This window comes from Papaver somniferum, chromosome 2, assembly GCF_003573695.1.
Source record: "Papaver somniferum cultivar HN1 chromosome 2, ASM357369v1, whole genome shotgun sequence".
Lineage (NCBI taxonomy): Eukaryota > Viridiplantae > Streptophyta > Magnoliopsida > Ranunculales > Papaveraceae > Papaver > Papaver somniferum.
Genome location: NC_039359.1, coordinates 82,437,135 through 82,460,800, shown reverse-complemented (window position 1 = coordinate 82,460,800; position 23,666 = coordinate 82,437,135). Strand labels below are relative to the sequence as shown.

At 42.1% G+C, this 23,666-nt stretch overlaps 1 protein-coding gene across 1 annotated transcript; it reads right to left on the bottom strand.

Annotated features, from left to right (window-relative positions):
* Nucleotides 1–22,005: 22,005 nt before the first annotated feature.
* On the bottom strand, nt 22,006–23,266 carry LOC113348201 (ethylene-responsive transcription factor TINY-like). The gene has a single exon (XM_026591908.1). It carries the CDS (start codon nt 22,897–22,899, stop codon nt 22,135–22,137), a length of 765 nt encoding a protein of 254 aa, XP_026447693.1. The 5' UTR covers nt 22,900–23,266; the 3' UTR covers nt 22,006–22,134.
* Between the last annotated feature and the right edge of the window lie 400 nt (nt 23,267–23,666).

Here is a 23,666-nt window from a genome sequence, read left to right as displayed (position 1 = left end):
GAAACTAAATAATAAATCAAATTAAAGATGATCATGTGAAAATTTTCTTGAAACATCCTACATAATTTGTGTGAGACAATCATTTGATGTCGACTCAGAAAGTTTTATATTGATCATTCGATCACTTGAAAATTACTTATAAGCTAATAGTTTGTGTGAGACAGCTATTGTCGTCTTATAAGGATGTTTCAATGATTGAAATGGGAGTTTAGAACAATTAAACTTTGTCTGGATACAACACAGTATGCATACTAGTATGCAAACCGTTGTGGTATGATTCATATTCGGGAACCTTTTTCGCATACCTAGTATGCCAACGGTTTTAACTGTTAAAGTTCAGGAACCAAGTTTGTGTACCAGTATGGGAACAGTTCTACCTAAGTTAAGGTCCGGGACAGTAGTATGCATACACTTTTGCAAACTGCCGGACGAGACCAAAGTCCATAAACTATATTCTGTGTACCTGTTTGCAAACTTAGTGGTTAAGGTTCTAAAATTGGTTAATTATGTTTTCATAGTCATGAACAAATACATTTATAAATTAAGGAATGCAATCTTCGCAAACCGTGGCTTAATGTTCATGAATTGATTCTTATGAATCGATCCGATTTTGATTCAATTGGTTCATATATATTTCTGTGAAATAGTGAACAATTGAGAAACTCTATTTGAAACACAATTATATTCATTTGATTATCTTTCATGGTTGATTGATCATCATAGTTCATCTAGAAGTGTTAGATGAATGTGGTTAAGGCAAAAGTATTCGTATGGATAACTTCGGTTAACTATTATTGATCCAACTTAATATACATGTTTAGGTATGGTTACCCATATCTAAATGAAAGTACATTTCATTTTTGTGTAACAATCTTAGACCATCTAATGGTGGAGAGATATTGTTTTGGTTTTAAGTAGACTTAGCTTGAATCTTAAATAAAGTTTTCATCTAATGGTGAATATTGAATGGTTTGTTTACTAAGCTATCTTAGCTTTGATTGAAAGCAAACCCTGATTTGGAAGACTATATAAGAGAGAATTATAGCAACTGGAAAACCTAACCCCGACACTTTCCTGTGTCCTAGTTGTTACTAGAGTCAATTCTCCTTTAACCTAAGTTTTTCCAAAACCATTATAGGTTAACGACTTGAAGACTTCATTTGGGATTCGTGAAGTCAGACCCAACTATTTTCTCTATAGTTGCGTGATCTGTTCTTACTTATTCTATCGTATTGAGTGTTATCTTCTCTAAGATTTGCTCGAGATTTATCTCCGATAGGTAAGAAATATTATAAGATGCAACAGAATGAGGCTGCCAATAGTAATTTTGAGATGTACTTATGGCAGAAAAACATTCACCAAAAAGTGAATTTTATGCTATACACTGATGATAAATACATTCAACGCTCGTTGCCTACTTTGAGTATGTTGAGACACCGAAGTGTGAATGTGCAAGATAATAAATGGTTTTTCTGTAAGAATATGGAAGAAAAGGTGACCATATTTTTGTATGGTGTCATTTTTATTTCGAAATATGGTCTCCTTTTATTAATGATTTTAAAGAAAATTGGGTAACTCATGATTCTCGAGAATTTTTGAGTTGTGGAAACTTAATAAACTAGCAGGAAGATGCAAGGAGATTTTGCGGAAGGTAATGTGTGTCGTTATGTGTCATTTTTCGAAGGAAAGAAACAGAAAAGCTTTTATAGGTAAAGTTATGGAAGCGATCGAGCTCATTATGCTCATTGGACAAATGACTTTTCTCCGATTTTGGATAGGGAGTTTACTAAATAATATTTTTTTCACCGGGACACAATGATTCAGATGTAGTTTTGTTTTAAAATTTTCCTAGGATTGTAAATACTTCCTCCGTCCAAGTTATGTAGGCGGAGAACCCAAATATCTTAAATTAAGGAAAAAATGTAGGTTTTATAAACACTCTTCTCGTGTTTTGTTTTGCCCCTTGTTATATTCCCAATACCAGAAACATCAAGTTAATAGTGGTGATTTTTATGCGACATTAATAAGGGCATATATGTTAAAAATAACCTAGAAATATGAACTCCGCCTATCTAGTTGACAAGCAAAAATCACTTCTCCACCTATATAACTTGGACTAAAGGAGTATTTTCATTTTGCTTTAATATGACCATCCTTATTAGAAAAAATATATATCTAAACCAATATAAAATAATATTTAAATCAAATATCTATATTATTGTAGGTATAAGTATATAACTGGGAATCCCTTCACAATATTATTTTTACATTATTCAACACTTTTATTTCCACAATTGTTTTCTATAAAAACCAAACGTTAAGCTAATAATTTGGAGCTAGGTTTGCTTCACAAGTCTCTACATATCTATCAATATTGAGCACATTCCGAAACGTATTACAGCATCATCTACTATTTTAGAAATCAGCGTCGAAATTAAGATACATAGATGTTGAGGTTTGTTATTTCCAAACGCACTCATTTTTAGTAGATATGTAAAGCTTAGTAAGATGAGGAGGGATCCCCTCACACTTTTATTATCACACTATCTCACATGTTGGACGTCATTTTTGTGAATGAAAATCAAGCTGTAACGGATTTGAAGTTAATACTTTGGGGATATGTTACTATTACCTAGCTCTACGTTCCTACCGAAAATGAGTGTATTCTGATACATATAACACCACTATCTACTACTTTGAAAATGAACTGTTGAAAATCAACGGACGTCTGGCTGTCGAAATTAAGACCGATAGATTGTGAGGTTTTGTATTTCCAAATGTGCTCATTTTTGGTATGCATGTAGCACTTGGTAAGAGGAACATGTTCTCAAAATATTAGCTTCAAATCAATTACGATTTCGTTTTTATTCACAAAAATAACGTTCAACGTGTGAGATGGTGTGAAGCTTTGTAAGATAAACATATTTCCAAAATATGAACTTCAATCATGTTACTGTTTGGTTGTTACAAAAAGAAAAAAAAGAAAAAAAAAATGATCCGGAAATTGTGAGATGGTATTTGCAATGAATATTTTTTTTTTCTTTTTCTGTTTCATGTCCTTACTCGTTTATCTCGTTGAGTTTGGATTTTGGAAACATCTCCTTGTATCATTACGGGTCACGGAGTATATTGAATGACCGTTTGAGTATGCTGTGGGTGAAGTAGCCGCATTTGAAATATCATTCATTACTCAAGAGTCGAATACTTCCATTCGCTACCTATACTCGTACTTGCACCGAAACAGAACAGAAATGGTTATTGAGCTGGTTCACTTCTCCAGCTCCTCTTGAATTCCTCAGTTGACTTCTTCCTCCGTTGCCTGAGCTTCGGCTATGCAGCAGCTTCTCAGTTCAGGTCTTAGATTCAGCACTTTCGGCATATAAACCCAGTAGTACTCATCCAATTCCAATAGTATAGGACCCGCAGTATACTGTCTTTACACTCTTTACCAAAAAAAGTATAGCACTAGCATGATCAATAATGACCAAAATGGTGCCTTCTAATACAATATTGCTAGTGTTGGTTTTACTATGATTAACAAATGGAGCTGCCTATCATTGCATCTCGCCCACCCACCGATGCCAGCGGTTAACTTATAAAGATCAACCTCGTAAACAGAGGTCAACTTGTATAAATGGTGGTGCATGTGTCACAGTCAACTTTTGATCAACATAAACATACTTAGAATAATCATCACAAATTTCATACTCCATTAAGCAATATTAAGTGCTCAATTAATTTAAAAAGGGGTGGGAAAACGTAGCCGTGCCTTCATTATTGTACTTGATAGATTTTGGGAGCTGGAGCCGCTGACATGAATTGGATTTTTAATGACCAGCAAAGAATTTGTTTGGGTCAAAGCCCCTTTTTCAGCCCTGTGGGTCAAAGCCCCTCGACGTTGGGAATATTTTTTTTCAAATGCGCACCGCGGGCTGTACTGACTTTGCAAGGAAGCGACAAAACTCATGTGGTACTATGTTTGATTGCTTGTCTTTGGTTGTCTGTATATTTTGATTTTTTTTTTTGTTCTTTCTTATTCTTAGAGGACTTCGACGTAGACGCATATCGGGTGGAGAGCGCGGCCAAGGTATCAAAATCGCCGAAAGCTGGCTTGAAAATGATTTTCATCATCAGCCAAAATGCCGCTGTAACAATGCCTGTTTGTTTGCAAGTACGTAATGGACGCGATTGTAACGTTGTTACGATCAAAAATGGACAAATGTATTGATGTATAAATTGTGGGAGCTAACGATAAACTGAAGGACCATGTGATTTGCTCCGGTTGTGATTTGCTCCTACTAATATCTTTCACACAATTCATTTGATCATCCCACCTATTTTTCACATGTTTCAAAAGTTAGGGCCATTTTTTATGTACGACCTTTGCACTCCAGAGCTCGTGAATTTGTGTGAAGGTGACTCTGGTTCACATGCACCCAGTCTTTTTTTGTCTGTAAGTTCTTTTCTATTTGAAACATACACCACCTAATCAAGTGCTCTTAGATCTTGAAAGAGAGTTTGACTAATGCGACTCGTATATTTGTTTGCATCTAATGAAAAGAATGAAAGGATAACAAAAGAATAAAAATAAAAATTTAGCATATTTGTTTGCATCTAACTCGCGATCTTAATTTGACGAATCAGATATCAGACCGTTTGTTTTCAATTTTGAATCAGATCTGACTCGACCTCTGACTCAGACCTAAACCATTGACTCACATTTTTTGAATCAGTTGAGTCAGATCTGACACAAACAAACATATTGAGTCAGATCAGACTTAAATCAGGTGATTTCAGTTAAATCCAGACCAGGGACGGACCCAAGATTATTTGTTGGGTAGGGCTAGTTCATAAGGTAAGGCAATCATTAAGCGGCCAACGGTCGCGACAAATTTTTAGAGGATTAGAAATAATTTTAAACGTACAAACTAATGGAGAAAATATTGCATGAGGGAATAAGGGAACAAACGAAGACTTTCTACTGCATGTGAAGCAAAGAAAACAACAAAAGCATAGACTACGACCAAAATTATAGCAAGTTGTTATGATTTTACAACTAATTCTGGACAGTTGTCGAACTACGTGTGGGCTAAACCAAAAATTTATGAGATTACTCATACATAAATTTATTTTTCTACACATTTGATCCGGGCTATAGCTCCCTTTAGCCTTTTCATGGGTTCGTCAGTGATCCAGACAACTCAGATCCAGATGAGTCAGGAGTAAACAAACAAGGTGTAAGATTCAAACTTTCTTTTCAATAATTAAGAAACCGCGTTAAATTACACTACATACAGTGATTTAATTTCCCAGACATTTGTGTCTGATCATGTGGGGGATGAATTTTGACAAAGGTATTTGGTTCATTTTGGTACAGAATATGAAGACAGTGAAAATCTCAGATGAATTGGAGGAAATCCATCTAAAGATTTATTTTGTTAATATGCATTCCAATAATTGTATCTATTGGATATGCGTCCACCATTTGTTCGCTAAACGATTGTGGTTAAAGACTCAAAGTGTCTTGGTGTGCTTTGAGTATCCAAAGTAGATATTTAAAAATGAAAAACGATATGCCAAAATGTGATTATTTAGTAATAAGAATCTTGAACCCACTCAACATTAAAACATTCAAAAAGAAAAGGACCACCGTCAGAAATTCGAAAAATACATAACCACAATAAAACGTTTCTTCTTGTTCACTGAAAATCGCATTTGATACATGTTTTTTTGGTTTATATCAAACTCAAAGTTAGTCATTTTCTAGACCCTTTGTCTTTCCTAATCACTTATATGGAGTGACCTAAACGGTAAAAACGTTTAGAGGATATTTGGATCTAAAAGTCAATTGCAGAAGACTGTCAAAGGGGCAGTGTACAAAAACATACCAATTACGGATTAAAGTTGAAAGAGGGAAACTATCTAAGATATGGGTGTAACGGTATGAATCAACCAACTGAACATAATACACTTAACTGCAATGATAAGTTGCTTTTTACTCGTATATTTATTCGCACAACATTTTGTGGGTACAAAATACCGCACACTCGTTTAGTATGGGAAGTAACTCCTTAAATGTTAAGCGACTACAATCGCATACAACATATTCAAGATGACGAACCAGATAACGTCATCTAATCACGAGTAAAGTGTGAAGATCTGTGCGAAAATTAAGAAACCGTGCGGCAATGGTAAATCCCTATGCGACAGTGACACGCGTCTGTTTGAGGGTGAAAATGGTTTCTGCTGATTTTAGTAATTTCGGGTGTGTGGGTGAGAAACAAATTTAAACCCTAAACAATGTAATGCAAGGGAGTACTTTAGATTCGAGAGATCAATCTGTACAAATCCGGCCTAAACCAAGAAATGACAGTTCGAGACTTGCTTCGGTCACAAAGTGAAGGAGAAGGGTTGGTTTTAGGGAGGGAACTGAAGAGAGTGTTCAGACCAGAATAGTTGATTCTGGAAGAGTAGTTGTTTTACGACTTGTATCAGAAAGTGGGAATCTAACAGATAGGAAAGCTAGCAAATGTTTTTCTTAGTGTCGTATGCTCCTGACCAGAACTTGTTGTTCGGTGCAAATAGGTAAGACTTATTTATACAAGTCGGAGTGAAACATACTCTGGTCTCGTAAGAAATGTAAAACGGATGAGTAAATGGGAGGAGGTGGTAACCGCTAACGTCTGGAATTGATGTTCCATAAAAGAAAGTGTTTTACCATTACTCCCTGTATTTACTAACCGCCTCATCCTTATGACACTGTCTTGTAACAGGCATAGTGTACGCTGCACGATGTAAACCGCCAAACCAATACCCAATGAGCATCCTCCAGTTTGTGACATGTGCTGATGTCTCGAGTGTTTTTGTCGAAAACATGTAGCATGTTGTTGTTGTTTGGCAAGTTGAGCTTGGGAGACTTGCCGGCTCGGTGGTGACCTTCGACGGTCGAGATTTCGCATCTTGAGAGGAAGGGTAGCCGTTGATTATTGCAACCCTTCGTTTGGTAGCCAGTGACATGAAAGCATGGACGACATGGATTTAATATGGCCTAGTTTAGGCGTGGCCAAAAGCTAGGGTTTAGGCATTGTTTGGGCGCGACCAAAACTAGGGCTTGGCGTCGAGCCAAAAGGTTTCCCTGCGTTAGCTGGTAACCTTGGACGGCTAAGATCTGCGTCTTGGATAGAAATGTGGTCGTCGATTGTTGCAAGCCTTCGTTTTGGAAGCAGTGAAGGGAAGGCCGACATGGTATGGTTTAGGCGCAGCAAGGTGGCTGTCATGGCATGCCATTGGCACATGTGGCATGGTCGGCATGCCTTGGCGCGGTTTAGGCGTGGCCAAAACTAGGGTTTTGGCGTTGGGACAAAGGTTACCATGCGTTGGTTGGTGACCTTGGACGGCTAAGGTTTGCATCTAAGATGGAAGGGTGGCCCTTGATTGTCGCACACCTTCGTTTTGGCAATCGTGAGGGGAAGGCCGGCATGGTATGGTTTAGGCGCGACAAGGTGGCTTGCACGGCATGCCATTGGCACATGTGGCATGGTCGGCATGCCTTGGCGCGATTTAGGCGTGGACAAAACTAGGGTTTTGGCGTTGGGCCAAAGGTTACCATGCGTTGGTTGGTGACCTTGGACGGCTAAGATTTGCATCTAAGATGGAAGGGTGGCCATTGATTTTCGCACGCCTTCGTTTTGGCAGCCGTGAAGGGAAGTCCGGAATGGCATGGCTGGCGTGGCATGCAATTGGCACATGTGGCATGGTCGGCATGCCTTGCCATGTTTTAGGCGCAGCCAAAGGTTACCATGGCTGGGATTTGCATCTAAGATGGAAGGGTGGCGTTGATTTTCGCTCGCCTTCGTTTTGGCAGCCGTGAAGGGAAGGCCGGCATGGCATGGCTTAGGCGTGGCAAGGTGGCTGGCGCGGCATGCACTTGGCATATGTGTCATGGTCGGCATGCCTTGGCATGTTTTAGGCGCGACCAAACTAGGGTTTTGGTGTTGGGCCAAAGGTTACCATGCGTTGGTTGGTGACCTTGGACGGCTGAGATTTGCATCTAAGATGGAAGGGTGGTCGTTGATTGTCGCACGCCTTCGTTTTGGCAACTGCGAAAGGAAGGCCGGCATGGCATGGGTTGGGCGCGGCAAGGTGGATGGCGCGGCATGCCTTGGCATGTTTTAGGCGCGGCCAAACTAGGGTTTTGGCGTTGGGCCAAAGGTTACCATGCGTTGGTTGGTGACCTTCGACGGCTGATATTTGCATCTAAGATGGAAGGGTGGCCGTTGATTTTCGCACGCCTTCGTTTTGGCAGCCGTGAAGAGAAGGCCGGCATGGCATGGCTTAGGCGCGGCAAGGTGGCTAGCGCGGCATGCCATTGGCACATGTGGCATGGTCGGCATGCCTTGTCATGTTTTACGCGCGGCCAAACTAGGATTTTGGCGTTGGGCCAAAGGTTACCATGCGTTGGTTGGTGACCATGGACGGCTGAGATTTGCATCGAAGATGGAAGGGTGGTCGTTGATTGTCGCACGCCTTCGTTTTGGCAGCTGTGAAGGGAAGGCCGGCATGGCATGGTTAGGCGCGGCAAGGTGGCTGGCGCGACATGCCATTGGAACATGTGGCATGGTCGGCATGCCTTGGCATGTTTTAGGCGCGTCCAAACTAGAGTTTTGGCGTTGGGCCAAAGGTTACCATGCGTTGGTTGGTGACCTTGGACGGCTGAGATTTGCATCTAAGATGGAAGGGTGGCCGTTGATTGTCGCACGCCTTCGTTTTAGCAGCCGTGAAGGGAAGGCCGGCATGGCATGTCTTAGGCGCGGCATGCCATTGGCACATGTGGTGCGACTGGCATGGTTGGCACGCCTTGGCGCGGAGACGTGGCTGACATGTCTTTCCATTGGCACGGTGGTGCGGCTGGCATGGTTGGCATGCCTTGGTGCGGAGACGTGGCTGGCAAGGTTTTCCATTGGCACGGTGGTGCGGATGGCAAGGTTGGCATGCCTTGGCACGGAGACGTGGATGGCAAGGATTTCCATTGGCACGGTGGTGCGGCTGGCATGGCTGGCATGCCTTGGCGCGGAGACGTGGCTGGTGTGGTCTGCCATTGGCACGGTAGCATGAGAATTAGGGTTTGGCATCGATGATGTCGGTCAATGTTAAGGGTTCTGCCGTGGAACATGACACATAAAAAAAAGGTACCCTGGTAATTCTTACGTAGGCATGTTGATTGGTCTAATAAAAGCGCTAATGGTCATAGTGACGTCATGTCAGATGTGCGATTTTATGATTTTGACCCTAAGCTAAAAACCACCATCAACATTAAGTCCCCTGCTTAGCACGGAACGGGAGCATTGTTGTGAGGTAAGCATAAGATGGTCACAGGAGAGGACAAAAATCGAAGAGACAAGTCGTGAAAAGATGGTCAAGAAGGCCCGACTAACCTTTTTCGAGAGGTAAGGAGACTTTGGTGATTCTCGTGTTCGGCGGCCTTGCATAGTTTCTACTTGTGGTGTAGACCGTGAGGTGGTGAGATGAAGATCGTCGGCTTAGTCTGGTCATGCATCGTCTTGGCTGGGTTAGGGAACACTAAGACGCTGGCTTGGTGAGTTGTTGGTGTTGGTGTGGTTTGGAAGGGAGTTGTTAGCGCAGACTTGGCGCGGATGTTAGCACGGTGTGACTTGGGCGTTGGCATGGCGTGGCTTGGGCGTTTGCGTGGCGTGTTGATACCGTGAAGCTTTCCATTGTATGTCTGGTTGCCTCTTTCCACACGTAGTTTGAATAAGAAATCCTTTCCTTATTCAAATGCCAACGGATCACACCCTCGTGTCTCCTTTGTTTGGATTTCATTAAGGTTTTGGTGAGGGGTTTCGTTCGAGGATGATTTCGTTTGAATAAGAAATCCTTTCCTTATTCAAATGCCAACGGATCACACCCTCATGTCTCCTTTGTTTGGCTTTCATTAAGGTTTTGGTGAGGGGTTTCGTTCGAGGATGATTTCACGGCCGTGATGCAATCACGTTATGTTTACTCAACCTTTGTTTCTCTTTCTTCCTTTAGGGTTTCCACGTTATTTATGCCGGAGAAGCGGCATCGTCTTCCGCGTTTTACAACAGAGATTTCCTCTTGTTGAGTCCGTATCTCTTCATCATGTCAGTCAGAAGTGAATCATCCTCGAGCCAGCTAGATCCTCTAGTCAAACGCGTGAGGCCTGACTCTTGCAACAATTCCCCCATCCGGGTCACTCGAGTCAAGAAGATTAAACCGGTATGTTTTCGTCGACCGACAGATGTTTCATTGTTTGCTGATGAATGACAAAAGTTTTTTCTTCTGTGTAGAGATATCCTGTCGGAGCATGCGTCACTATCATTGATGAGGATGATTTGGTTACCCCTTTTCCTTCGAGCCCGATCACACCAACCGCTGCAGATCTGGAGAACGCCGACTTAGGAATTTCTTGTCATGAGTATCCCAATGCAGGTTTGTCGTTCAGAACCCGCATGAGGTGTCTCTTCTCTAATTACCGAAACGTCGGTGGGCTTCTGGTGAGGAAATAATTCGTGACTCTTTACACAAAGATATGGAGGATATATGGCCACATCGCCACCAAGAATGTAGTGCAATATTGTTCGTCTGCTTTAATTTCCACAGTGAATTGTCTCTTGCCAATGGTCGCCGAAATGGAAAGTATGTCTATACGTGTTGTCGCGGAACCAACTATTCAAAAGTGGGAGAACATGGTGTCTACCTGTGATCCCCTGAATTTCAACATTAGCTGGTTGCGGCATCGTCTTAATATTGTGAAGGTCGACAGAGCCGGTATTCTTGCTGGCGTGGTTCCTGCTACGAAAGCTATTCTGGAAGAGGAGAAATCTCTGGCCATCGAGTCACATAAGGTGGAAGAGTCAATCTGGAACTTGAAGAGTATGACTGAAAGTTATCAAAGCCGGTTAAAGATGATGCTTTCGAGGGATTACAATCTGTTGGATGAACTTTTTTGTGTTATGTAGTTGCGAGATGTTTGGTTTCTTTCTGAGTATTGAGCATGTTCCCCCCCCCCCCTTTTTTTGCATCGTTTTTTTTTTTTTGAAAGAATAAGAGAATTTTATTGATTCACTTTAATCAAACAAAGGAAAAGAACTTGATAATTGAGATGTAGAAGAAAAGTGGAAAGATGCCTGGCTATCCGTGTTTGTGATATAGCGGGGCGCGAGGTGGTGGTCAGGCGTAGTGTGCCTTCAGCCACTTTCCGTTAATGAATGCTTCCAATTTTCCTCCGTCTTCTTTAATGACCTTGTAGTACCCACTATTGTACGTCTTCGTGACTATATAAGGCCCTTCCCACTTTACGGAGAATTTTGGTGCGGACGCGTCTTGTTGGATGTGTTTGGCAGTCTTCAGTACCAAATCTCCCACTTGAAAAACCCGAGGCTTCACTGTTTTGTTATATGCTCTGGAAACCCTATTTCGGTTTGCTCGTGCGTGCTCTTCTGCCTTGGATCTTTTGGAATCTATAGTGTCCAATTCTGCTACTCTGGCGCTCAATGCTTCAGCTTCATCCCATCGAACTCCACTTGCTTCGGCAATCCTAGCTGATGGGATTTTAGCTTCTGCTGGTAGGATGGCGTCTGCGCCGTAAACGGGGGAGTAGAGAGAGGCACCAGTGGAACTTCTTGGTGATGTCCGATATTCCCAGAGTACCATTGGAAGTTGCTCGTGCCATGTCTGAGGATTATCGTGCACTGTCCGACTAAGGATTCAGATCAGAGTTTTGTTGGTACTCTCATCCTGTTCGCTCCCTTGGGGGTAGTACACGGTGGATAAGACTTGCCTAATTCCATATTCTTCGAGTAATTGTCGTACTTGCTTGTTTGCGAAAGGAGTGCCGTTGTCGGTGATGATGTGTTTAGGAACACCAAATCGGCAGATAATGTACTCCTTAATTAATGTCGCGATTGTGGCTCCATTAGTCCCTCGTAAAGGTATGGCTTCGACCCATTTGTTGAAATATTCGGTTGCTGTTATTATGTACTCGTGATGCTTTGAGGATGTCGGGTTGATATTTCCAATGATGTCGAGTCCCCAGCTGTAAAAGGGCCACATACTGCTTATTGAATGCATGGGAGTTGATGGTACATGGATAAGGTTTCCGTGAATTTGGCATTTTTTGCACCTATGGACGAAAACAGCTGCACCATCCTCCATAGTTGTCCAGTAGTATTTCTCGTGTATCTGAAGGAATAATTTCCGTTTTCCTTGATGTTCTCCTTCGTGCATCTCTTTCAGCATGATTGGGACTTCTGCTTCGTTCAAACATCGTAGAAAACTTCCTTAAAAGCTTTTACGATATAAGATTCCTTCGTGGAATACGAATCTCTCGGACCTTTGTTTTATCTTGACTGCCTCCTTCTTATTGGTGGGGAGCATACCGTCACGAAGGTAACGGGTGTATGTCTCCTGCCAGTCCCCAGCGTGACCAATATTGAAAACTTCTAATTGTTGCGGCGGCGCTTGACAGTTAGAACAGGTTCTTTGAAGTAACCGAGATTGAGCCTCTATTTCTGGACAGTAGTAGCCAAGGCATTGCAAACGGCGATAGAGTGTTACCACTAATATTTTCCCGCAGACTTCAACATGTAAGCGGTTGAGTTGTTGTTGTGCTTCTCTCTCTCCGAGGCATCTTGACAAGGAACCGTCTGGGTTTCGATGGTACAACACCCCTCGGAGCATGAAGAAATTTTGTAAGGTTTTGAGACTGACCTTTCCCTGGGAAAGCGAGCTGTTAAGCTCTTGGATAATTGGTGTTCTCCAGTCGCCGGCTTCATCCTCTTCGGGTTGTGAAATCCATGTTGAATCCGCGGTTCGTCTCTTCACTTTCAGGGTTTCTTCAAAACCTTCAAATTGCAGTTTCGATGCTAGCGTGGCTAGAAAATCAGCATGTCGGTTGCTTCTGCGCCCAATATGTGTTATGGTCGGGTCGGCGAAGTAGTTTAGTAGTTTTTGTGCCTCGTATCTGTATGGGGCGAAGGTTACTTCCTTTAGTGCGTATACTATGTTCACCTGGTTGACAAATAATTTAGAATCCCCTCGTATTTCCAAACGTGTTGCTCCAGCTTGTTTATCCAAGGACAGCCCGATGAGAAAGGCTTCATATTCTGCTGAATTGTTGGTGCATGAGAAATCTAGCTTGAAGGAGTTCGAGGAGACTTCAACGGATGAGATACTAGAACCACACCTCCTCCTCTAGTGACGTTGTTAGGTGTAGCGGATCCATCGAAGAATAGTAGCCACGTTTCTTCTTGGATGAAAGAGATTTCCGGAAAGTCTCCAGGGAGGTCCTCGTGTAGTGTCATGGTGCTCTCTCCCGTAAATGCTGCTAGTAAATCCGCAACTGCTTGCCCTTTGATGGCTCTCGGGGAAGCGCATGTTATGTCGAACTCTGACATTTGGAGGAGACATTTGGTCGGCCTTCCTATCAGGGCCGGTTTTGAGAAGAGGAACTTCACAGGATCGGACTTAGATATCAGCACCACTTTATTAGAAAGTAAGTAATGCCTGAATTTCTATATGGAGTGAATCAAAGATAAGCACGCTTTTTCCGCTTTGGGATATTTGAGTTTGGCATCTTTTAAAGTTCGACTGAAGTATTAAATGGGATGCTCAATCCCTTCGTCATCTTCTTGGGCGAGGAGAGATTCGATATCAGTGTCACTAAAAGCAGTGTAGAGGTGTAGCGGTTTTCCTTGTATGAGAGATTTCATGATGGCTGGGGAAGATAACGTTTGCTGAGTCTTCCGGAACGCCTCCTGTTGTAGTGTGGTCCAGACGAAGCTTTCTCCTTTCCTCATCAAGGGAGTAAATGAAGCAACGAGTTGAGCCAATCCTGGTATGAAGCGGCGAATGTAGTTTATTTTACCCATGAAACTCTGGAGTTCTTTCACGGTTCATGGTGGTTGCATCGTGAGGATAGCTTGTGTTTCGACTGGGTCAACTTAATTCCCTCGGCAGTCACCTGGAAACCTAGGAACTTTCCTGAAGAGACACCAAAAGCACACTTCAACGGGTTCATCTTCAGTTTGTACTCGCGACATCTTTCGAACACTTATCATAGAATCTCCGCATGGGCTTCCCCGAGTTTTTTACTTGACCACTATGTCATCTACATAATTTTCGGCTTGCTTGTGCATCATGTCGTGAAAAATGGTGGTCATGGCGCGTTGGTATGTTGCACCAGCGTTTTTCAAACCGAAAGGCATCTCAGTGTAGTAAAAGTTTCCAAGAGAAGTTCTAAAATCCGTCTTACTTGTGTCGTTTTCGTACATATTTATTTGGTTGTAGCCACTGTATCCATCCATGAAAGAGAACATACCGTGTGAACTGGTGGCGTCTACCAGCATGTTGATGTTGGGGATCAGAAAGTCATATTTAGGACAACATTTGTTCAAATCTCTAAAATCGACACAACACCTGATCTGGCCGTTCTTCTTTTTTACCGGGACTACATTGTCCAGCCAAGTAGGGTGGTGAATTGGCTTGATGAAACCAGCCGCTAGTAGCTTTTGAATTTCTACCTTAATTTTTTCTTCCACATCATGCCGAAATTGTCTCGGGGTTTGCTTGACCGGTTTGGATCCGGGTATCACGTGTAAATGATGAGTGACCAACTTCTCATCCAAGCCATGCATTTCCTCGTATGTCCATGCGAATACGTCTTGATATTCCTTGAGAAGGTTTACCAGCTTTACGCGTTCGTCTGTGCACAGAGTCCAGCTGATCGAGATGGGTCATGGAGATTCTTCACTCCTGATATTAACAACCTCAAGTTCGTCTATGGTATATTTGGTCCCGTCTTGTAGCTGTCGTGGTGCATCAGGTACTTCCTCATGCGGTGCATTACTGCGTTTGCGTTCCATTGGGCGGAGAGACTGTGTGGTAGTCTCTCATGTTAATTGCTAACATCGGCGCTGATATACGGTTTTCCCTTTTTCATCATGGCCCATGGTAAAAGCCCGTTCTCGCTTAGTATGGGTGTGAGCCAAATTCCGGCTTGGCAGGTGGGGGCCGGCGTGTCTCTCTTCCAAAGGGGTGATGTGAGATCGGGTTTATCCTTGAAGCGGTGCAAGACCATTGGTTCATTCAATGGTCGTCCACTTTGGTAGTGGGGTGTGGTGAGTCTTGTTGGATGTGGCCTGCGGGCCCTTCATTGGCTCAAAAATATCCATGGCGCAGATAGGCGCATATAGAGATAACGACGCAGCTACGCGGACGACTTCTCCGTTCAGCATGGTTTTCAATCATTGGTGATACGTCGAAGGAATAATTTTGTTGTCGTGGAGCCATGGTCTTCCCAGTATCATGTGGTAATCTGGTTCCTTTTTGATTACCTCGAACCTCAGTTTTGACTGGACGGGTCCTAATGATAGATTCAGGTTTATGTACCCATACGTGCTGGTTTCGTTGCCTTCGAAATCGGTCATTGTAGTGGACTGTCGCACGACTTCGTTAGATCGTACCATGGACGTTCTGAGTGTCCTGAGGGTAACAACGTTGGAGGATGCTCCCGTGTCGATGAGATCCCTTTTGAATTCCATGTCCTTGATACGGGCCGTGACGTGTAGGGCCCGGTTATGTCCTTCCTCTGCCATCATGTCATCATTGGTAAACGTGATATTGTTGATGGACATCTCTGGCGTTCTTGATGTTTCCAAGCGTGAATGAACCAGAGACGCATTTAACGCTATTAGATTGATGGCGGTGAACGTCTCTATCCGTTGATCTCTTGAAAGATGTAAGAGTTCACATAAATTTTCCACCAGTGAGGCCGCTTCCTGGCCTACTGGTTTCTGATTGGTAGTGAAGCTGTTTACTTGGGAGTGATCGTCTGGGATGTTAGTCCCCAGTGTTGGAGTTTCCGGGTAAAGTAGATCGTTCAACTCCGTCGTTAAATTGATGAGGAAGTCCAGTATGATGTTAATCGCTTCTTTCATCAGATCCATGTTCTTGGTGTGGATCTCCTGAATCCATTCCAAGTCGGTTATCCTTGGAATTCCTTCATCGATTGCGTTGTTGGATGTTATGTTGGGAGAAAGAACATTTCTATTCGCCCGAATGGAACTTGAGGACACGGATTCAGCCCTAAAACCGACCATCTTCCTGAGTTAGAGAAACATATTCTGAAATTGGTGTTGGAACCGAGAGATTGACCTCCCACTGTGGTCGCCAATTGTTTGAAGGTAAAAATGGTTTCTGCTGATTTTGATAATTTCGGGTGTGTGGGTGAGAAACAAATTTAAACCCTAAACAATGTACTACAAGAGAGTACTTTAGATTCGAGAGATCAATCTGTACAAATCCATCCTAAACCAAGAAATGGTTATTGGAGACTTGCTTCGGTCACAAAGTGAAGGAGAAGGGTTGGTTTTGGGGAGGGAAGCGAAGAGAGTGTTGAGACCAGAATAGTTGATTCTGGAAGAGTAGATGTTTTACGACTTGTATCATAAAGTGGGAAGCTAACAGATGGGAAAGCTAGCAAATGTTTTTCTGAGTGTTGTATGTTCCTGACCAGAACTTGTTTTTAGGTGGAAATAGGTAAGACTTTTTTATACAAGTCGAAGTGAAATGTACTCTGGTGTCGTAAGAAATGGAAACGGATGAGTAAGTGGGAGGAGGTGGTAACCGGTAACGCCTGGAATTGATGTTCCATAAAAGAAAGCGTTTTACCATTACTCCCTGTATTTACTAACCTCCTCATCCTTATGACACTGTCTTGTAACGGGCGTAGTGTACACCGCATGTTGTAAACCGCCAAACCAATACGCAATGAGAATCCCCCAGTTTGTGACATGTGTTGATGTCTCGAGTGTTTTCATGGAAAACATGTATCATGTTGTTGTTGTTTGGCAAGTTGAGCTTGGGAGACTTGCCGGCTCGGTGGTGACCTTCGACGGTCGAGATTTTGCATCTTGAGAGGAAGGGTAGTCGTTGATTTGCAACCCTTCGTTTGGTAGCCAGTGGCATGAAAACATGGCTTTAATATGGCCTAGTTTAGGCGTGGCCAAAAGCTAGAGTTTTGGCATTGTTTGGGCGCGACCAAAACTAGGGATTGGCGTCGAGCCAAAAGGTTGCCCTGCGTTAGCTGGTAACCTTGAACGGCTAAGATTTGCGTCTTAGATGGAAATGTGGCCGTCGATTGTTGCAAGCCTTCGTTTTGGAAGCCGTGAAGGGAAGGTCGACATGGTATGGTTTAGGCGCAGCAAGGTGGCTGGCAAGGCATTCCATTGGCACATTTGGCATGCCTTGGCGCGGTTTAGGAGTGGCCAAAACTAGGGTTTTGGCGTTGGGCCAAAGGTTACCATGCGTTGGTTGGTGACCTTGGACGGCTATGATTTGCATCTAAGATGAAAGGGTGGTCGTTGATTGTCGCACGCCTTCGTTTTGGCAGCCGTGAGGGGAAGGCCGGCATGGTATAGTTTAGGTGCGGCAAGGTGGCTGGCACGGCATGCCATTGGCACATGAGGCATGGTCGGCATGCCTTGGCGCGGTTTAGGCGTCGCCAAAACTAGGGTTTTGGCATTGGGCAAAAGGTTACCATGCATTGGTTGGTGACCTTGGACGGCTAAGATTTGCATCTAAGATGGAAGGGTGGCCGTTGATTGTCGCACGCCTTCGTTTTGGCTGCCGTGAAGGGAAGGCCGGCATGGCATGGCTTAGGCGCGGCAAGGTGGCTGGCGCGGCATGCCATTGGCACATGTGGCATGGTCGGCATGCCTTGACATTTTTAGGCGCGACCAAACTAGGGTTTTGGCGTTGGGCCAAAGTTTACCATGCGTTGGTTGGTGACCTTGGACGGCTGAGATTTGCATCTAAGATGGAAGGGTAGCTGTTGATTTTCGCACGCCTTCGTTTTGGCAGCCGTGAAGGGAAGGCCGGCATGGCAAGGCTTAGGCGTGGCAAGGTGGCTGGAGCGGCATGCCATTGGCACATGTGGCATGGTCGGCATGCATTGGCATGTTTTAGGCGCGTCCAAACTAGGGTTTTGGCGTTGGTCCAAAGGTTACCATGCGTTGGTTGGTGACCTTGGACGGCTGAGATTTGCATCTAATATGGAAGGGTGGCCGTTGATTGTCGCACGCCTTCGTTTTGGCAGCCGTGAAGGGAAAGACGACATGGCATGGCTTGGGCACGGTAAGGTGGCTGGCGCGACATGCCAGTGACACATGTGGCATGGTCGGCATGCCTTGGCATGTTTTAGGCGCGGCCAAACTAGGGTTTTGGCGTTGGGCCAAAGGTTACTATGCGTTGGTTGGTAACCTTGGACGGCTGAGATTTGCATCTAAGATCGAAGTGTGGTCGTTGATTGTCGCACGCCTTCGTTTTGGCAGCCGTGAAGGGAAAGCCGACATGGCATGTCATAGACGAGGTAAGGCGACTGGCGCGGCATGCCATTGGCACATGTTGCATGGTCGGCATGCCTTGGCGTGTTTTAGGCGCGTCCAAACTAGGGTTTTGGCGTTGGGTCAAAGGTTAACATGCGTTGGTTGGTGACCTTGGACGTCTTAGATTTGGATCTAAGATGGAAGGGTGACCGTTGATTGCCGCACGCCTTCGTTTTGGCAGCCGTGAAGGGAAGGCCGGCATGGCATGGCTTAGGCGCAGCAAGTTGGCTGGCGCGACATGACATTGGCACATGTGGTGCGGCTGGCATGGTTGGCACGCCTTGGCGCGGAGACATGGATGGCATGGCTTGCCATTGGCACGGTGGTGAGGCTGGCATGGTTGGCATGCCTTGGCGCGGAGACGTGGATGACAAGGTTTTCCATTGGCACGGTGGTGCGGCTGGCATGCCTTGGCGCAGAGACGTGGCTGGAAAGGTGATGCGACTGGCATGGTTGGCATGCCTTGGCGCGGAGACGTGGCTGGTGTGGTTTGCCATAGGCACGGTAGCATGAGAATTAGGGTTTGGCATAGATGATGTCGGTCAATGTTAAGGGTTCTGTCGTGGAACATGACACATAAAAAGAAGGTACCCTGGTAATTCTTACGTAGGCATGCTGATTGGTCTAATAAATGCGCTAATGGTCATAGTGACGTCATGTCAGATGTGCGATTTTACGATTTTAACCCTAAGCTAAAAACCACCATCAACAACGTCAGATCCGAAATAAGGGGATTTATTTGTTGTCCTCCACTATGTAAACTCCTATATAAGGAGCCGAGCGCCTTTGCAAAAGGGAGAGATCTTTTTAGGGAGCTTAGACAAGATAATTCAGAGAGATAAAGATTATTTGCTTCCCATGTTCGGGTTTTCTCATATCTTTGTACTTGTTCTAAGATTTTAATAAAAGTTCTTGAGATTCTTATGATGATTTCTTAGATTTTTCTATAGATTTTACTAAGGGTGTAGTTGTGAGATTTCTCGCAACTACACATTTGTTATTTCGTTCTTGCCAAGAAAATACACCAAACTACAAAGGGTAAAAGAATCCAAATTTTGTATTTTCTGGTTTTAACTTTCGCAATCAATTCCAGATTATTGTTTTAGCAGATTCCGGAAAAACTCAATTTAATTATATGGTGTTAAAAAAGTAAACTCTGAAATGATATGGAAACTCTCTCTTAACTCATCACATAGTGTTTAGGATTATGCATCAGATTTCTTTTCGTGATTGTGTCGTTATATAATTTGTCCGTAAATGTATTTGCTGCTTGTTTGAAATTCCTATAATTTCTGGAAATTTTCAATTATATCCTGTAACCGTTCCCGATTTTGTTTTGTTTTGGACGATTAGTATCGACATAATTGTGGAGGGTTCACCTCTTTTTCGAAGAGAATAAAAAAGAACTCTTCACATTTTTGTTTTCTAAAACATATAGACAAGCAAGTTAAGTCTCTTTAAACTTTTCTTATTCGAGTTTAATTAATATAATCTCGATGAGCTAAGACTAATTTCTTGAGTTTTCCAGCTCATGAAGTGAAACAAAACCAAAACTATTCACCAATTTCATTTTCATGTTGTTTCCAAAGCTCAAATAGTAATATATATATATATATATATATATATATATATATATATATATATATATCTGTTTCAAAAGACAAAAAGATGTATTTTAGTGTTTGTTTACCTGTGGTAATCTTATGATAAAAGGGAAAATCTAAGAACACTGACAATGCGGTCCATGCTTCTCTACTAAGGAAAAAAAAATACTGCTACACACCATTCAAGTACTGTTCATTACCTAAAAGTCTTCTTCATACTACAAAATTTCACCTCAGAGAAGCCAAAAACATGAGCACCCATTTTGGTCTTAGGACAGTAGATGAATCAGGGTTTCACTCTCTTACTTTCTGTTCTTCCAAATAAACAGTTAATTCTATCTGCAAAAGACAAAAAGATGGATTTTAATGTTAGTATACATGCAGTAATCACCTATGATAAAAGGGAAATCTATGAGCACTGACATTGCGGTCCATGTTTCTCCATTAAGAAAAAATCACCAACATTGCTAATAGGAGGTACCAAATTGATCGGGGGTGTACAAAAAACTAAATAAGACAAAACACTCTAAGCAAAGGATTGGTATTCCCCCAGCAATTTGGTACCCCTATTAGCACCCTTAGAAAAATACTGCCACATATATGCCATTCAAGTGCTAAAGTCTTCTTCCAATTGTTTATCCATAGAATTGACTATTCTTGTTATAACTTCTATCCAGTTTTTTCCATTGTGTGTTTTTGACTAGAATATGCACACACTTGTTGAAACTTCCACTTTTGGGTTTTGGACCTTTTGGTGGTACCATAATAATGCATTTAGGGTTCGCATATATACTCTATAATAACTACTGGGGTATTCTTATGACTCAACAACCTTCATTATCATAAACCATACAGGTGGAGTATAATAATAGTATTAAGAAAGGACTAGAGAGATTTAATTGTGGGTCTAGAAATCTTTAAAGATGACCGCATTTAGAGATGGAGTATTTGGTGACATTATTCACAGTGCTGTTAGGAGGAAAAATGGCACACCACTATGAAACAACGGGATTAGTTGAATTATGAATTTGTCTTGGATAGTGAAGCCCACTTGTGTAATTAATGTTAATTGTATAAAGAGAAAGAGGAGACAGAAAGTTAATTTTGGTTTAATTAATACTAAATAGGATTTTGTTTTCATGTGCCTTTTAGTACTTGAGTTCACATTGTAGCCTAATGTTCTTTTTAGAGCTTTCATCATGAGACAATTAGCTCAATTAGAGGTTTCTAATTTTGGAATCCTATAATTTCACTAATTTTAAAGAAATCTTGTTGACAAAATGATCAATTATTCTCTAGGTGAGTTTATGCGGTTCAGATTTTCTCACATCTACATCTACAGAGAAGGTAATACCGGCGCAGATATCATGACAAAACAGTGTAAAAATCTAATAGTTTATCGGTCAGAGATTATTCGTGTGCAACGCAGGAAGACAAAATATCTTATTACCTCTTTGTGGGTTTGCTTAAATAAAGAATTGAGTTTCCGTTCTGATAACGCTGGACATTGCAAACTCGTTTTAAAAATGGTTAGGTTTACGAATGTATATCAGAATTCTCATATGTCCGTTATTGGAAAAAGGGTTTAGCATATTTTTTAAGATATTCGTGTGTTGTTGGTTTGCCTTAAAAAAAAAAATTGAATTTCTGTTTTGACGAAGGTGGACAATCCTTCTGTTGCAAACCGGCTTTAAAAATGGTTAGGTTTACAGATATTTAACATGGTACCAGAGTTCTTGAATGTCCATTATTAGAAAGATTTTGACATACTTCTTAAAAAAAACAGCCGATTTGATCTTGCAGCAACTTGAAAATGAAATGTGTGGATGAAGTTAACAAGAAAGACAAACGAACTCACATTATGATTTTTCTAAACAAGAAAACACAGGTTAGGTTAAAAAAAGCTTTAATGTGTTTGATCATCATTAGAACAAAAGTGAAAATTATTTAGTGAGTGACAGTGACAAGGATAGAGAGAGCATTGAAAGGAGAGTGCTTACTGCTGCAAACATATGAAAGTTGACTGCAATCTTGCAAACATATGTACAGTAAAAGATTAAAGAAAAAGAAGAAAAAAATCACACATAAAATTCTAAAATTAATTTCTAACAATCTAACAACAAAGCATCAAAACTACTAGGAACAGAAGTTTCTTGATCAGGACCTGATAGTAACTGATCAAGAAAAGAGTAACCACAACCAGAATCATGATCACCATCAGAACAACACTGTAATAATGGTGGTGGAAACGCCCATCCATAATCATTAATTGAATCAACTAATATAAAATCGTTAATTGTTGATTCATTTGATGAATCATCACCAAGACTAGGCAACTTAACTATCTCACTTAATTCCTCATCTTGTTCTGATGATGATGATAATGAAGACAATGATGAAGAAGATGAGGAAGAAGAGGATGTTGTTGTGGTGGTGGTGGTGGTTAAATAATTGAATTCCTCCATGGAAGCAGCTTTAGTTGCAGCAGCTTGAATATCACGAGGAGAAAGAGAAACAGGACGAGGAAGTGAACCAGTGATTTCAGGAAAATTAAGAATCGCCGAGTTACCTTTAATACTTAAAGCTGCAACATCATGAGCTCTTGCTGCCATTTCTGGTGTTGGGAATGTACCAAGCCATATTCTTGATTTCTTTCTCGGTTCACGAATCTCAGATACCCATTTCCCCCAGCTTCTCATTCTCACACCTCTATACGTCGGATGCTTATTATTATTGTTATTATTACAGTCACCTATACTTCTCTTTGAAGCTGCTGTCTTTTTATCATCAGAAACCAGATTCTGCAGAGACCCATCACAAGAAGAAGACTTGGAACAACATTTTGTCTCTGAACTTGGCGATTTCGCCATTTTTAAGTATGACCCAGATCTTGAATTTGTGCAAGTCTTCAAGCTTATGAAACTATCTGAGAAACTATCAGAGAGATAGAGAGATTTATCTTTCAAGACTCTGTTTTCTCTGTTTATACTAAAAGTAGCATCAGTCTTAGGACTCTTAAACAAAGAGAGACGTTGGTGGTCACTTTCTTAGAGAGAAAAGGAGAGGACAGGAAATTTGAAGTGTACGAATAAGAGACAGCCACTTGCTTGGTATAGGTATAGAAGACAACTGTGTAAGGGTCTCCGAAACCAGAGAGGGAGAAGGAACAAGAACAAAATAGAGTGAATGACAATAGAGAAGAGAATATGATATTAGGAGGGTTTTTATTGGGAGGGGAAAAGGAAGGAGGAGAAGAAAGGACAATCAAAGCTAACGCTAAACAGACCCTTCAGTGTCCTTTTTACAACACAATTTAAGAGAGGGTCGTATATCTTAGGGTAGGGTAGTCCTACACCAGTAGGGGGGATGAAATGACTGATGAGTACTGAGTACCACTCGATGATTATGTATGTGTGTGTACTAGGGGCCGGGGGATATATATTTATTTCACCTGTTAGCTCCCAACGACAATAATTGGTCAGTAAAAAAAATATCTAGTGTCGTTTTGATGTGTATGTACAAGTACCTAGACCTATAATCTTGGTACCACACTTTTTGGTTACTAATGGGAGCATTTGATTGCATAGGATGGGTCTCCATCCGCTCCTAGCGGTGTTGAATATGAATATGGAAGATT

Coding starts and splice junctions, on each gene's coding strand:
- LOC113348201 (XM_026591908.1), bottom strand. CDS start 22,899: ATGGCGAAATCGCCAAGTTCAGAGACAAAATGTTGTTCCAAGTCTTCT.